The 16072-nt window shown below is 46.1% G+C and overlaps 1 protein-coding gene across 1 annotated transcript in view; it reads right to left on the bottom strand.

Moving 5' to 3' along the window:
* Nucleotides 1–15446, bottom strand: part of LOC139159530 (perilipin-3-like) — a 44532-nt gene extending 29086 nt beyond the window's left edge. The window contains exon 1 of the mRNA XM_070736841.1: nt 15365–15446. Within this exon, the coding sequence (XP_070592942.1) occupies nt 15365–15446 (82 nt within the window). The remainder of the gene's footprint in view (nt 1–15364) is intronic.
* Between the last annotated feature and the right edge of the window lie 626 nt (nt 15447–16072).

Below are 16072 nucleotides of genomic sequence, written 5' to 3'. Positions count from 1 at the left end.
TTTTTGCTGAAAATTTTATTCGTTATCTGAAATGTACAAGAACCAAAGCGTTCGAGTACCGAGGTACCACTGTATGTAAATAAAAATTATTTTAAAAAAAGAAAAAAGAATACATACCTCTAATTCCTGGATGAGACGTTCCAAGCTGTCCGGGGTGTCTTCGTCCAGGCTGCCCAAATCAGTGAAACTGTCCTGAGAATCCTGTGGATGACAATAATCCCATTCTCCATTAAGGACACCAGTCCCTGCTGATTTGTGGCAAAGGAGCCATTGGCACCAGAGCTTGGGGGCATGTGGCTAACCTAAGTACCATCTCCCAAGGGCCGGGTGTCCCCATGCTCCGCTGCCCAGAACGCTCCAGCACAGCTCGGTCAGGTTAGGAGAACTAACTAGGGGGACTCCACCCCTCCCCAACTGAGAACACTTTGTCTTACTTACCCAAGGGCTGGAGGATCCCAAAAATGAGGCCAGGTCCAGGCTGCTCCCTGACCCCATTTGAGCTGTCATCGAATCCTGCAAATGAAGATATGGAGGCTAAATCCTAAGCTTTCTGCGTCCCAGTAAGATTGAGAAAGGAGAGGGCGCATCAGGCCCTAGGGGCCAACAGCAAGCCTTAAGGTTAGGGCGATGCCTTCAGTCCTGATGGGAGGGGGAGAAAGCTTTACAAGCCTTAAGCTTAGAAGGATATCTACCATAATTTCTCCCCCTCCCATCAGGAGTCAAGGCATCGCCCTAACCCTCTCACCCTCTGCCCCCCTGCCAAGGGTTTCTTACCTCCGAGGGCTCTCGCTGCCAGATCGTATAGGTGGTGTCTCTGGGGGAAGAAAACAAAGGGGACAAAGATCAAAATCAGCCATGGCCCATTTTGCAAAAGTGGCCATGTAGACGCTCCAAGAGCCCTTCCAGCTGGCCTGACAAGGGGTTTGGCCTGCCAGTGGGACTGCCCTGTGCCACCTGTCCTGTGACACAAGCAGCAGCAGCAGAAGCAGAGACGCCTCCCCTCTGCACGTTTTTTTACCTACCCTGAACCCTGGCTATTTTCTTCATCTTGTGGCTCCTGAAATAAGAAGGCAAATATTAAATCTATTGGCATAATTTCTTGGCAGGATGTCTGCCATTACAGTGGGGAGGGGGTCTTACCAGTGGCCTTACCAGTTCCTTAATAGAGGAGAGCCCTGGAGTCCATCTTCTGGGGATCTCCATCCTGGGGAGAGAACGAAGGGCCTGAGTCATTCTTCTGTTAGCCAAAGTAGAGGCAGAGGGTAGAGATGCCTCCCCTCTTGTAAACCTTACTCCTAGCCACCTTCTTGGGGGCTTCAGAGTCCCTCGGATGAGAGGACACTCACCCCACGAAGGGCAGGTCCCTGCCAGACTTCGATGTATTTGGGGTCCTGGCAGCCCCAGCCATCGATACCTGCAAGTAAAAAAAATCCAAAGAGCTCTTCTTAAGTTTTCTAGGCTGGCCAAGTTCCCCCCATCTATGGTTACATAATTGCAATTAGATGCTCGGCAATTGCCTTACATTTGTCACTGTTTGCATCCTTCTGGAATCCATGTGATGCCTCGATTTAGGACTGCAACAACTTACAAATGTAATTCTGGCTTCAATTGCAGTCTTAAGTTGAGGATTACTGTTACTGATAATGGGACTTCACGTTAGAGAGATTCTGTACTGAAATACATTCACTGCCCTAATATATATAGAGAGACAGTTCTTCTTTCCTCAGGAACGGACTTGGTAGTAGCAAATATATTCTATTTTAAATTTCCAAATATACACTAGGAACAAAATAAAAATAAAAATAGACACCCAGTTTAAAGTAACCAGTTTCCCAATTTGTACAAAATCAGATACAATGAAATATGAAAGCACACGCTTCACGGAAACTGAACAATTTCTGACTTCCTTTTAAATCCAATTTTGCATTTTTGGTTCTAAAATATCCATTGTATCATATCGCTATAGTTTTTATTCTTCCTGTAATGGGAGAATTCAAAATATTGGAAACAGGATTAGGTAGACATAGGACAAGTAGTCATTAGGCTTCATTTAAAGTTCATTTAGTGACTGTTGAAAGTTACAATGGCACTGAAAATAGGAACTTATGACCACTTTTCAAACTTATGACCTTTGTATCAATCCCTTGATCATGTAATCAAATTGAGATGTTTGGCAATTGGTTCATAATTATGACCACTGCTGTCTCCCAAGTTCATATAAAGCCCTTCATGGCATAGGACCAGATTATCTCCGAGACCGCCTTCTGCCGCACGAATCCCAGCGACCGGTGAGATCCCACAGAGTTGGCCTCCTTAGGATCCCGTTAACCAAACCATGTCGGCTGGTGGGACCTAGGGGAACCCTCTAGAATCAGCTCCCCCCAGAGATTCTCACTGCCTCCACCCTCCTTGCCTTCCAAAAGAGCTTAAAAACTCATCTTTGCCGCCAGGCTTGGGACATTTACATCTTCCCCCTGATCAATGAATGTTTCAAGTATGAGTGTTGAATAATTGGTTTGATAGGTTTTACTTTCTTTTAATAGAATTTAATGGTTGTTTTTAATGTAGTATTAATTGAATTTATATGATTGTTCCCGTTTTTGTAAATGCTGTGAGCTGCCTCGAGTCCTCGGAGAGGGGCGGCATACAAATCCAATTAAATAAATAAATAAGTAAATTTGATCATCTACTGCAACCGTTTGAAAAGCAAAATCAATGCTGAAGCCAAATTCATTTAACGACCATGTTAATAACTTATCACATACAGTTAACAACAATGGCCAAAAAAAGGTAGTAAAATGTGTGAAAACTCACTTAACAAATGTCTCACTTAACAGCTGAAAGTTTGGGATCAATCCTGGTCATAAGTCGAGAACCATCTTTATAGCCCATGGACCAGCACTGACCAATCCGGTTTTGTGACATTATTGTAATGGCACCAGCGAGTGGCTACCGGTTCTTGTGAACTAGTCCGAAGTGGGAGAAACCCAGTTGGCGATAAAATACCAAGGCAAAACAAGACAAGGCAACAGGAAGAAATGGTTACACCGGATATTTCTATTTGGGAGCAAATGTTATTTATTTAGCCTGCTCTGTGTCATATACGGTACATTTATTTATTTAGACTGGTCTATCTCATATACATGGCATATACATGGACATTCTAATTTTTTAAGTTTCACCTGTAGCATGACACGATACTAGATTAGAGTTAGACCAGCTGGACATGCAAATCTAGATTCTCAATACAAAGTTATGGGCTTTCTTAACTTAATTTTGATTTTTCATATTATATGGGCTTAGTAGTCAAACTTTGCGAAATTCGGTATGCCGAACCCAAACCCAAACTTTTCCAAAGGTTCGGCAAAAGTTTGGGTTCGGGAGCATGCCGAGAAACGCCGTCCGAAACAGCAGGGGGCGCTTCTCACCGTTCTCCTGAATGCCAAGCCCGGAAGTTCGGCAAAAGTTCAGGTTCAGGTTCAGGAGAATGCCAAGAAGCGCCACTGGCCAGCTGTCACCTTCCCAGAAGAGCCGGGGAGCTGTCAGCCAGTCAGGAGGTGCAAACGGAAGTGGGGAATCCCAGTAGGGGATTCCAGGGGTGGAGGTTTGACATAACGGAGACATCCTTCCTGGAGTCCCCGTTTCGGCCGCCAGGAAGGACGTCTCCGTGGCGTCAAAGCTCCGCCCCTGGAATCCCCTATTGGGATTTCCCACCTCCGTTTGCGCCTCTTGACCGGCCGACAGCTACCCGGCTCTTCTGGGCAGGTGAAAAATATTCTAGTCTGGGCAGTCAAAGCAATCCTGTAGCTTTAGCTTTGCCTCTTCAATCCAAGTCCTCACTGATTTAATTGTTGGTTTTGTGGCTTTAAATCTTTGTAAGCAGATAGAAAATGCATCATGCAATGATCAGAGTGGCTCACAGCTGCTCTTGGTTTTTAATGGAAATTGGGTTCTGGAAGGCTGACACCTAGAGTTAAAACCTAATGGTTGTCTGTAGTTTACTAAGCATATCTCTCCTCAATGCAGCAGCCACATTGATTCTGTTGTAGTTCCACCCTTTGATTTTCTGTTAATTGTTCTTTCTGACCTCTTTAGCCATTCATTTCCTCCTTGTCCCTGAAATCCCCCTCTAAATCCTCCTCACCTACCTCTTTCACAAAAACCTCCATCACTGCACAATTTTGATGAGAGACTTGAGCAAGAACCCAATTCTTCTCTCCTTCTGTTTGGTCCTTTCTGAACTTTTATTTCTATTACTCTTTTCATCCTGTACATCAATGACCTCTGCGATAATATCGCAAGCAACTGTGTGCTTTTTGCCGACGATGTGAAACTTTTCAACACCACTGACAACACACTCACTCTCCAAAAAGACCTCGACTTTGTCTCAGATTGGTCTAACACCTGGCAACTTCAAATATCAACCAACAAATGCTATACCCTCCACATCGGCAAAAAGAATCCAAACCACATATATGAACTGAATAAACAAATTCTCTCAGCCAACCCACACTCAGTAAAAGACCTTGGAATACTAATAACAAATGACCTAAGTGCTAAAGCCCACTGCAACAATATCGCCAAAAAGGCTTCCAGAGTTGTTAACCTGATCCTACGTAGCTTCTGCTCTGGCAATCTCTCACTACTGACTAGAGCCTACAAAACCTATGCCAGACCCATTCTCGAATACAGCTCATCTGTCTGGAACCCACACCACATCTCAGACATCAACACTCTCGAAAACGTCCAAAGGTATTTCACCAGAAGAGCCCTTCACTCCTCCACTCGAAACAGAATACCCTACGAAATTAGACTAACTATCCTGGATCTTGAAAGCTTAGAACTGCGGCGCCTAAAACACGATTTAAGTATTGCCCACAAGATCATATGCTGCAACGTCCTTCCGGTCAACGACTACTTCAGCTTCAACAGCAACAACACAAGAGCACACAACAAATTCAAACTTAATATTAACCGCTCCAAACTTGACTGAAAAAAATATGACTTTAACAATCGAGTTGTCGAAGCGTGGAACTCATTGCCGGACTCAGTAGTGTCAGCCCCCAGCCCCCAATATTTCTCCCTAAGACTCTCCATGATTGACCTCTCCAGGTTCCTAAGAGGCCAGTAAGGGGTGTACATAAGTGCACTGATGTGCCTATCGTCCCCTGTCCAATTGTCTTCCCTTATCTCATATATCATATATTTTCTCTCCATTCCTTCTACTTCTCTTCTTTCTTACTTTCTATCTTTATTTATATTACTTAATGTCTGTTCTATTTCATATGTATTGTATATTGGACAAAGAATAAATAAATAAATATTAGTATGTTTAATAAGCTATGTCTAGTAATTCTGAGATTGGGCGCATCAGGAGGCAAGTCTAACATCAGTGAACCTTTATAAAAATGAATTTAACTATTTTGGGGCAGTTAGGTTTTTGATAGAGCTGCATACTTGCGGAGAAACTGATCCTTGTGAGAGAGTTCTTTTGAAGTTGCATGCAAGAATGAATCAAACAACCTATCTAACCTCTAAAATGGAATATAATAAATTTCAACCTTCAAGAACCAGATCAAATACTAGAACCCGCTATTTCAAGCCACTTACACATTGCCACATCACAGCTGTTTAATTGCAATTTTATTTGTGTAAACAAATGTACAATTGCCTCTCACTTATTAAAAACTTAGATCTCTATAGTAATTAAAATTCTTAAGTTATACAGTTGAGTATTTGGCTAGTAGTCAACATAAAGTACACTTACAACTTTATAATATTAAAAGAATCATGCATAATATGGAAGTGGCTAATAATTACTTTTAAAAAGGTCAATCAATTTACTAATTTCTCTCATTTTCTAAGAGCCCTGCCACCTAAGTCTTGTCCAAGGAATGCATCTGAAGACCCCAGTTCTCAATATCATTAATAGCAAGAATTAATATATGTTATTTGTTTCATAAATTATTAAGAGTAAAGAACTAATATACGTTATTGTGTTTTATGGATTCCTGTGCTGAATATTTAGCAGGACAATAGGGTCCCTCTACCCATGGCTGACAAGTGTATTTAGCTATATATTCCATGACTTCATACAGAGCCTTCCTGGCCTTGTTAATTTTCTCTGTGGTCTCTTTCATGAAGCCATGAAGCTCTCGCGGCCGCATTCTGCATGATCTGAAGTTTCCAAACATTTTTCAAAGGTAGCCCCATGTAGAGAGCGTTGCAGTAATCGAACCTCGAGGTGATGAGGGCATGAGTGACTGCGAGCAGTGGCTTCCTGTCCAAATAGGACCGCAACTGGTGCACCAGGTGAACCTGGGCAAACGCCCCCATCGCCACAGCTGAAAGATGGTTTTCTAATGTTAGCTGTGGATCGAGGGGGACGCCCAAGTTGCGAACCCTCTCTGAGGGGGTCAATACTTCCCCCCCCCAGGGTATGGACGGACAGGTGGGATTGTCCTTGGGAGGCAAAACCCATAGCCACTCCGTTGTATCAGGGTTGAGTTTGAGCCTGTTGACACCCATCCAGACCCCAACAGCCTCCAGGTACCGGCACATCACTTCCACTGCTTCGTTGACTGGATAATGTAACAAATCTAATATTAAAAGAAAGTATCTAAAAACCAGTCATTTAAAAATCATACAACACTAGCATACCATATATAAACTATATAAGCCCAGGGGAGATGTCTCAATTCCCCCATGCCTGGCGATATAGGTGAGTCTTGAACAATTTATGAAAGGCAAAAGGATGGAGGCAGTTCTGATCTCTGGGGGGAGTTGATTCCAGAGGGCAGGGGCCGCCACAGAGAAGGCTCTTCCCTGGGGACTGCCAGACGACATTGTTTAGTCGACGGGACCCGGACAAGGCCAACTCTGTGGGACCTTATCGGCTGCTGGGATTCATGTGGCAGAAGACGATCCCGGAGATATTGTATTGTACTCCCTTCCGTCTGAATGGCGATTGGGGGAAATTCCACAAGGCACCATTTTACTATTTCTTCCCTCCCCCTGCCCATCTCAAACACACCAATTTGAAGCTGACCTTTGACCATCTTAATTTCTGCTGCCTCAAGTGCGGAAAATCAGCATGGAATCCAGTGAGCAAGTCTATAACAATGGGAAGAGACCTTGGAGGTGTTCTATTCCAACCCCCTAATTCAAGCAGATCGTATACCAGTGATGGCAAAAGGGAGTTTGTGGGTGTGCTAGCATGTGTGTATCTTCCCAATCCCATCCCTCTTCCCCACGCATCCTCCCGTTTCTGCGCACAGGCCTCATTGAAGCCTGGGACATGAAAAAAACAGCCAAATCAGAAGTTCAGAAAAAACACACTTCCGGTTTGCTGTTGTGCTGTTTTTTGCTCTCCAGACGCTTCAAGGAAGCTTCCTGAAGCCCTGGAGTGTAAAAAGCAGTACAATAGGCAACCTGGAAGTTCAGAAAACACACTTCTGGCTTGCAGTTGTGCTCTTTTGTGCACTCCAGAGCAGCGTTCCCCGTAAGTTGCGCGCGTGTGTACGTGTGTGCCCCAAAATACCCCCCGCGCACCCTTTTCCACGGGCGCGCGCTCCCCATCCCCCTGCCAGCCCGTGAGGGGTGTGTGTGCGGGGGCGGGGAGGTGCCGGCAGTAGGAGGAAAGGGAGCAGCGGCCGCCCCTCCCTCCCCACGGTGCTTCCAGCCCCCTCGCGCCCCTGGCCTCTCGGCCCTGCCCCCCGCCCACCTGATCGGCCCCCTCTCCTCCTCCGCCGCCTCCTGCCTTGGTGCTTGACTTCTTCCTTGGTGGCTGCAGCTTCTGGGGACGAAAACGCTCCCAGCCAGGGGACTGCGAGAGAGGGCTTTCTCCGTGCGCTTCGAGAATGCCCTCTCGCAGCCCCTTCGCTGGGAGCGCTTTCGTCCCGGACCTTTCAGCAAGGGGGCTGCAGTATAGGCAGGGCAGGCATTCCCGAAGTGCTCAGAGAAAGCGCTCTCGCAGCCCCCTTGCTGACAGAGAGAGAGAGAGAAAGTAAGTGAGAAAGAGAGACAGAGCGAAAGGGGTGGAGAGAGAGATAGCAAGAGATAGAAGAGAAAGAAGGCAAGAGAGATAGAAAGAAAGAGAGAGGAGAAAGAAAGCAATAGAAAGAGAGAAAGGAAATGAGAGAGAAAGAGAGAGAGAGAGAGCAAGAGGGGGAGAGAGATAGAAAGAGAGGGAGAGAGAAAGTGAGAAAAAGAGAGAGAGCAAGATGGGGAGAGAGAAAGAGAGAGAAATGACTCTTGATTTAAAGCATATGATAAAAAGCACCCAAATAATAACAGAGAAAAAAAACCCAGCCGTTTGTGTATGTGTGTGTGTGTGTGTGTGTGAACTCTTGAACCATTTCCAATAGCTCACCTGTTATTGGAAATGGTTCAAGAGTTCACACAAACACACACAAGGGGGGAGGAGACAGGGATGGAAAAAGAGAAGATAGTAATAATAGTAATAGATTTTGGTTTTGTTTTATTATTAATTTCTTTTAATAAAAAAAGAAGGGAATTTATTTATTTATTTATTTACTTACTTACTTACTTACTTACTTACTTACTTACTTATACTTCTATGCCGCCCAGTCCCAAAGGGACTGTCGCTCAGACACTATACTTTTCCGCCCACACCGAAAAAACATTAGAGGGAACATTGCTCCAGAGGGTTCAGGGAAGCTTCCTGAAGCATATAGATGATGAAACAGCCTTTCCCAAGGCCGAAAATCAGATGGAGCTGACATAGGGCAGCGTCTTGCGTGCCTCTGATATGGCTCCATGTGCCACCTGTGTCATGTGTGCCATGGGTTTGCCATCATGGCCCTATATCGTTCCAGAGAAGTTGGCTGTCCAGTCTCCAGTCTCGTGACTGCTTTTTAATGTAATGGGGTTTTAGCTTATAGTTTTTAATTATTAGATTTGTATACATATTGTTTTTGTATTGTGTTCTGTGAGCTGTCCCGAGTTTTCGGAGAGGGGCGGCATACAAGTCTAATAAATAATGATAATGATAATGATAATGATAATGATAATGATAATGATAATGATAATGATAATAATAATAATAATAATAATAATAATAATAATAATAAATGAAATTACCATTTAAAAAAGCCGCGGAGCCGAGTGGATGGTGAGGAGCAGAGCTCCGGTTATTCCTCCACTTTTGAGGTGTTTCGGTCAGTCCTTCTTCAACCACAGTATACATGGGGAGGTAGCTGATGTGTGGGGACTCCTGTTAGCCAGGGTTTTTTTCAGGCAGCGGCTCGAGACGGCGGATCAGGAATTTCCCGAAAGAAGATCAGACATCTAAAATCAGGAGCAACATGGCGGCCTGAGGTACTCCCGGCTGGAGAATGCTAATCTTACACTGGCGAGGCGATAGTACAGAACGGAGAAGTGTAAAATACCCATCAGGATTTGAATTTTTCTCTTTACTTCTGTTCGTGATTCTGGCGGTGGGTGTCTGGGGGCTATAACCGATTGGCGGATTTATAAACCAAAGCTTCGAGAAGCGAGAAGGAGGGTGGGAGCTGTCATCCTCCCCCCTCCCCCAGCGGCAAGACACTCACAATTGAAAGAAATCATATTACCTTAAAAAGCGATCTATCGGCCTATAACTATTTTCGGTTTATCCCCCCAAGTAAAGGAAAAGAGGGAATAATTCCAACCAATAATCCTGCTTATTGGGTCGTTTATTGGACCTTTATTTTTGAGTGCACCACAAAGCTGAGGGAAGTGACTAAGGGGAATTCGCAGCCGTTTTTCTTTTCTCTCCTCAGAGCTGGAGGATTTCTAAAAGACTAACACAAGTGGAAGTTTATCTTTAGGTTTCTATTCTCAACTTAGCTAATTTCATCAGAAGCAAGAACTCAATAAGTATCTTGGATTAATCCTTCCATCATTGACTGTGACAACTGTGCTTGTTTAAAGGAACAGACTCAAAAATAAAAAAAACATATATATATGCATCAAACCCTCTCTGTGACTGTGTTAACGACTTCAAGACAGCCAGAGGAATATCTTGCCTTCTATCAACTTATCTCGAATTAAAAACTTTATTGTATTACGAAGGAATCAATGACTTGAAGTGTGAAAGAACTGTGACAATTACCTATCATAGTAACTATATATTTTCTAATACTAGATTTCTTCTCCTTTTCTTTTGTTCAATTATATATCTCTTTTTCTTTCTTGTTTAATGAAATATCTTTAAAATATATAATCATCTAGAAATAATAAATTAATTAATATTAAATAATTATTTACTATATGTTGTGGTTCAGCCTGAGGCAGAGGAAAGACCAGCTGCGTCTCTGCTGGCTCCATGCCCGGGGGAGGATGAGAGCGAAGAGGAATGTGACGAGGAAGAGGGGCCTGGGAGCCCTGGGGAGGGGCTCTCTTCAGCAAGTAGCTTGGAGTCTCTAGAGTCATTGGATGATGAAGCACAAGCTGTCATTGATATGCGACAGAGACACATAGATCAAAGGAGGCAGCAACTGAATAGATATTATCAGCATTGAATAAGGAACACCAGGGCTGGGGCGTGGTCCTCATTAGCAGGGAAGGGTTTATAAGGCAGGCAAACTCTTGTAACAGTGTGGAGTGTTATCTGAGTGGAATTGCTGTAATCTGCATTGTCTCTCAGCGTTTCTGTTCCTGGCTCGTGGCCCAGCAGTCTTGAAGACCCGTGGGAGGTTTGTGCCTGTCAGCAACAGCCTCGTTTATCATCAAGGATCCTGTGTTTTTGTATGGACAATTACCTTTGTGTATCTGTTTGGAGTTCCAGTGTTTTCCTGACTTGTAAAGACATTTTCTGTTGGTTATTTTTCTCTTTCTCATTATAAAACTGTGTTTGGATTCTACCGGTGTGTCTGGCTTATCTTTTTGGGTTGGTCATAGCTTCCGGAGTGACCCAGACAGAACACTATATAAATAAATAAGTTTTTTAAATACTTTTCTATGGATTATTACTATTAGCCTCATTCAATAGAAAACAAAATGAGCACTGCTCTGTTTGATCGGTTTGTGTATTCCAGCAATCTGTCCTCAGAGCAGCTAACTATCCATTAGCCTGCCAGCAGAGGGGCCACAGAGGCAGTCATGCTGCCCTTAAGTTTATTGAGTTGAGTTTATTTAGATTTGTATGCCGCCCCTCTCCGCAGACTCGGGGCGGCTCACAACAGAATAACAGAATACAATTTCAGCAAATCTAAATTTCTACTAAAAACATTTTAAAAACCCCATTTTCTAAGCACACATACATACACACATACCATTCATAAATTGTATATGCCCGGGGGAGATGTCTCAGTTCCCCCATGCCTGACGACACAGGTGGGTCTTAAGGAGTTTACGAAAGGCAAGGAGAGTAGGGGCAGTTCTAATCTCTGGGGGGAGTTGGTTCCAGAGGGTCGGGGCCACCACAGAGAAGGCTCTTCCCCTGGGGCCCGCCAACCGACATTGTTTAGTTGACGGGACCCGGAGAAGGCCCACTCTGTGGGACCTAATCGGTCGCTGGGATTCGTGCGGCAGCAGGCGGTCTCGGAGATATTCTGGTCCAGTGCCATGAAGGGCTTTAAAGGTCATAACCAACACTTTGAATTGTGACCGGAAGTTGATCGGCAACCAATGCAGACTGCGGAGTGATGGTGAAACATGGGCATACCTAGGTAGGCCCATGACTGCTCTCGCAGCTGCATTCTGCACGATCTGAAGTTTCCGAACACTTTTCAAAGGTAGCCCCATGTAGAGAGCATTACAGTAGTCGAACCTCGAGGTGATGAGGGCATGAGTGACTGTGAGCAATGAGTCCCGGTCCAGATAGGGCCGCAACTGGTGCACCAGGCGAACCTGGGCAAACGCCCCCCTCGCCACAGCTGACAGATGTTTTTCTAATGTGAGCTGTGGATCGAGGAGGACGCCCAAGTTGCGGACCCTCTCTGAGGGGGTCAATAATTCCCCCCCCCAGGGTGATGGACGGACAGATGGAATTGTCCTTGGGAGGCAGAACCCACAGCCACTCCGTCTTATCCGGGTTGAGTTTGAGTCTGTTGACACCCATCCAGGCCCCAACAGCCTCCAGGCACCGGCACATCACTTCCACCGCTTCGTTGACTGGGCATGGGGTGGAGATGTAAAGCTGGGTATCATCCGCATATTGATGATACCTCACCCCATGTCCTTGGATGATCTCGCCCAGCGGTTTCATGTAGATGTTGAATAGCAGGGGGGAGAGGACCGACCCCTGAGGCACCCCACAAGGGAGAAACCTAGGAGTCGACCTCTGACCCCCCACTAACACCGACTGCGACCGGCCAGAGAGGTAGGAGGAGAACCACTGAAGAACAGTGCCTCCCACTCCCAACCCCTCCAGCCGGTGCAGAAGGATACCATGGTCGATGGTATCAAAAGCCGCTGAGAGGTCAAGGAGCACCAGGACAGAGGATAAACCCCTGTCCCGGGCCCGCCAGAGATCATCCATCAACGCGACCAAAGCAGTTTCCGTGCTGTAACCGGGCCTGAAACCCGACTGCCGGGGACCTAGATAATCGGCTTCTTCCAAGGACCGCTGGAGTTGGAGTGCCACCACCTTCTCAACAACCTTCCCCATAAAGGGAAGGTTGGAGACTGGACGGTAGTTATTAAGCACAGCTGGGTCCAGGGAGGGCTTCTTGAGGAGGGGGCGCACAAGCGCTTCTTTATAGAGTGATGGAAAAACTCCCCTCCCCAAGGAAGCGTTGGTAATCTCCTGGGCCCAGCTCCGTGTCACCTCCCTGCCGGCCGAAACCAACCAGGAGGGACACGGATCCAGTAAACAGGTGGCGGAACTCACAGCTCCAATGGCCTTGTCCACTTCATCAGGTGTCACCAGATCAAACTCTTCCCAGACAGGTGGACAAGTACGTGCCCCAGTCACCTCGACTGACTCGTTGTCAGTCGACTCTGTTTTACAATTGGAGTCGAGGTCAGCCCGAATCCAAGCGACTTTATCAGCGAAAAACGAGTTAAAGTTCTCGGCACTACTCTGCAAGGGCTCCCCAACTCCCCCCTGATTAAGAAGGGAGCGGGTCACCCTAAACAGAGCGGCCGGGCGGGATTCCGCTGATGCAATCAAGGCGGCATGGTACGCGCATCTTGCCGCCTTGAGCGCCACTTTGTAAGTCTTAATAAAAGCTCTTACAAGTGTTCGATCAGATTCAGACCTACTCTTCCTCCATCGCTTCTCTAGACGTCTCTTCTGGCGTTTCAACTCCCGGAGCTCCTCGTTGAACCATGGAGCTCTACGGGGTCTAGCGCCACGGAGAGGTCGCAAAGGCGCAATCCGGTCAAGAGCCCCTGCTGCAGCCTCGTTCCAGGCTTTCGCAAGAGACTCTGCCGAACTGTGGACAAGTGCCTCTGGAATAACCCCAAGCGCCGTCTGAAAGCCCTCTGGGTCCATCAGGCGTCTGGGGCGGAACATCTTAATTGGTTCCGCCTCCCTGCGGGGAAGGATTGGAGCCAGGAAGTCAAGCCGTAGTAGAAAATGGTCTGACCATGACAAAGGCACTGCTTCTAAGCCCCTTAGTCTCAGACCATTACTCAATTGCTCGGAAAGGAATACCATGTCGGGTGCGTGCCTCCCCTCATGAGTCGGACCCTGTACTACTTGAGTCAGGTCCATGGCTGTCATGGTGGCCATGAACTCCTGTGCCAACCCAGAGGTTTCGCCGAGTGACGGCAGGTTGAAGTCCCCCAAGACAATAAGTCTAGGGAACTCCACCGCCAACCCGGCTACCTCCTCGAGTAGCACAGGCAGGGCTTTTGACACGCAGCTGGGAGGCAGGTACGTGAGAAATAAGCCCACCTGAACCCCTAAGTCCAACTTCATCAAGAGTGACTCGCAACCCGCAATTTCCGGAGCAATGAGTCCACGTAGGCAAAGGCTCTCCCTGGCTATAATAGCCACTCCTCCCCCCCTTCCCTGGGGTCGAGGTTGATGCCATATCTGAAACCCAGCTGGGCAGATTTCAGAGAGAGGAACACCTCCCTCTGGGCCCAGCCAGGTTTCAGTAATACATGCCAGGTCGGCCTCCTCATCCAGGATCAGATCCCGGATGAGGAGAGCTTTATTTACCACCGACCTGGCATTAAGCAGCAGCAACCTGAGCCCAGGGCCAGAGTTACACTCATCACCAGTACCCAAGATTGGGCTCACAGAGCCGGAACAAGGGACCGTTATTAAGCAACGGTCTCTCGTTCCCCTGGAACGGCTAACTCCGCGGCCCCCGCCATATCTGCCTCTCCCCAGCAACACAGGAATATTCTGACCCTCTGTCACCCCAGAGATTAGTGCCCCCTCCCCTCCCGCCTCTCCGGCGTCAGGTGGGCAAAGTCTATCATTCATACTGCTTCCATTTATCACATTCATACCATACTCCCACCCGCCCCAACCATTGCATTCATACCAATCATTCGTCCCAAATTTACCCCAATCATCCATTAATTACAAAACCCCATAGTGATATTAAAATGAATTAAATTAATAATAATTAAAATACTAATAATATATATCACAATATAAAATAGGAATAAAAAGTTCATAGATTAATAGTTAATAATATAAAATCAGAGCTTAGCTATTAATTAAAGTTGGTAAAGTGCAAAGTTCTAAAGTGCTAAAAATATAGGAAATAATTAAAAATCAACTATCCATTAAGCCAGCAATGCTGACACCAGTTCTTAAAGGTGAGTTCTGGGGGGAAAAAAGAATTTATCAGGGGGAAAATGTTGTTGAGGGAGAAATCTTGGCATATTGTTGTTAAGTTTTTGGTGCCAGCCACTGCCACTGGCTGGCACTCTCAGGTCTTTCTCTGGGTTCTCAGTCACTTCCTCTCCTGTGCTCTTACAATGCTTCCAGGTCTCCAGACCCTCTGCAGTCTTATGAGGTCTTAATAGGAACTCCATGTGGGCTCAGTAGGGCAAGCTTCAGGCACTGCCTCAGTCTCAGTTCCTCTTTCCTCCTTCCTCTTTCTTTCCTCTCCTTCCTCCCACTAGTTCATTCCTCCATAGTCCCTCCGGCGCCGGGTGCTCCCACCATACAGCTCCTTGGCGTCTCGGGTCTATGCAGTGGGGGGAGGGCAATTTCAGACGTCGCCCCTCTTCTCCCCTCTCTCCTTTTTCTCTCGGTGCACGCTCTCTCCTCCCGTCAGCTGTCCTTCCTTGCACACTCGAGACCCCTCCAGGGGACCATCAGCTTCAGGAGACCTCCTCCAAAAAAGGCTTCCCCCGGAGTCTGGGTCGTCCAAGCCAGTTGTTTCTTGGTTTGCTCCCTCTCCCTCTCCCTGGCCGTCACGGTCCTCCACTCTTCCCTTCTCCGACTCACCCGACTCACTCTCGGCAGCGCGGCTCAGCTGTAAATAGTAGCCGCCATTCCTCCATATCTCCGCCAACCTGACTCCAGGCATGTTCGTGGCCAAACAACTCGCCACCGCCACGAACACCGCCGAATCTAGAATTTCTGGAAACGGGGACACTTCGCCTCCCCAGAACTTCAAAGCAGTTGCTGACTCAACGGGGGGGGGGGGGGGGGGGGTTTCCTATATTTTTCTTTGATATTTAGCCGTAGTCCGGTGGAGCTATATTCCACCCTCCTCCTCCCACCGGAACCATTCATCTCCTGACTTCCATGAATTGCACCAACGCTTTTACGAATTCAGCCAAGCGGGAAGCCATCACCACATCTCATGGCAGGGAATTCCAAAATTGAATCACCTGATGTGTAAACAAACACAAAAATGTTTATTCTGTCTTGATTTCTTCCAAGATTCAATTTCTTTTTTTAAAAAATAATATATTTTTTAAATAAAGATTTATTTACAGATATAATACAAGGTACATAGAATACATGAAAAGGAAAGAGAAAAAAAAACAATACATCCAAAGATATATATTAAAACAATACAGTACATCCAATAAGAAAAATAAAAAAACAAAAAACAAAAAACAAAACAAAAAAACCCCCTATATTAAAATAAAGATGTGTACAGGATCAGTATATATATTCTTCCGAAACTATGTAAATTTTCTTTAG

This window comes from Erythrolamprus reginae, chromosome 2, assembly GCF_031021105.1.
Source record: "Erythrolamprus reginae isolate rEryReg1 chromosome 2, rEryReg1.hap1, whole genome shotgun sequence".
In the NCBI taxonomy this organism is placed as follows: domain Eukaryota; kingdom Metazoa; phylum Chordata; class Lepidosauria; order Squamata; family Dipsadidae; genus Erythrolamprus; species Erythrolamprus reginae.
The sequence above is the reverse complement of the archived record's forward strand: the minus strand, read 5'-3'. Positions and strand labels throughout refer to the sequence as shown.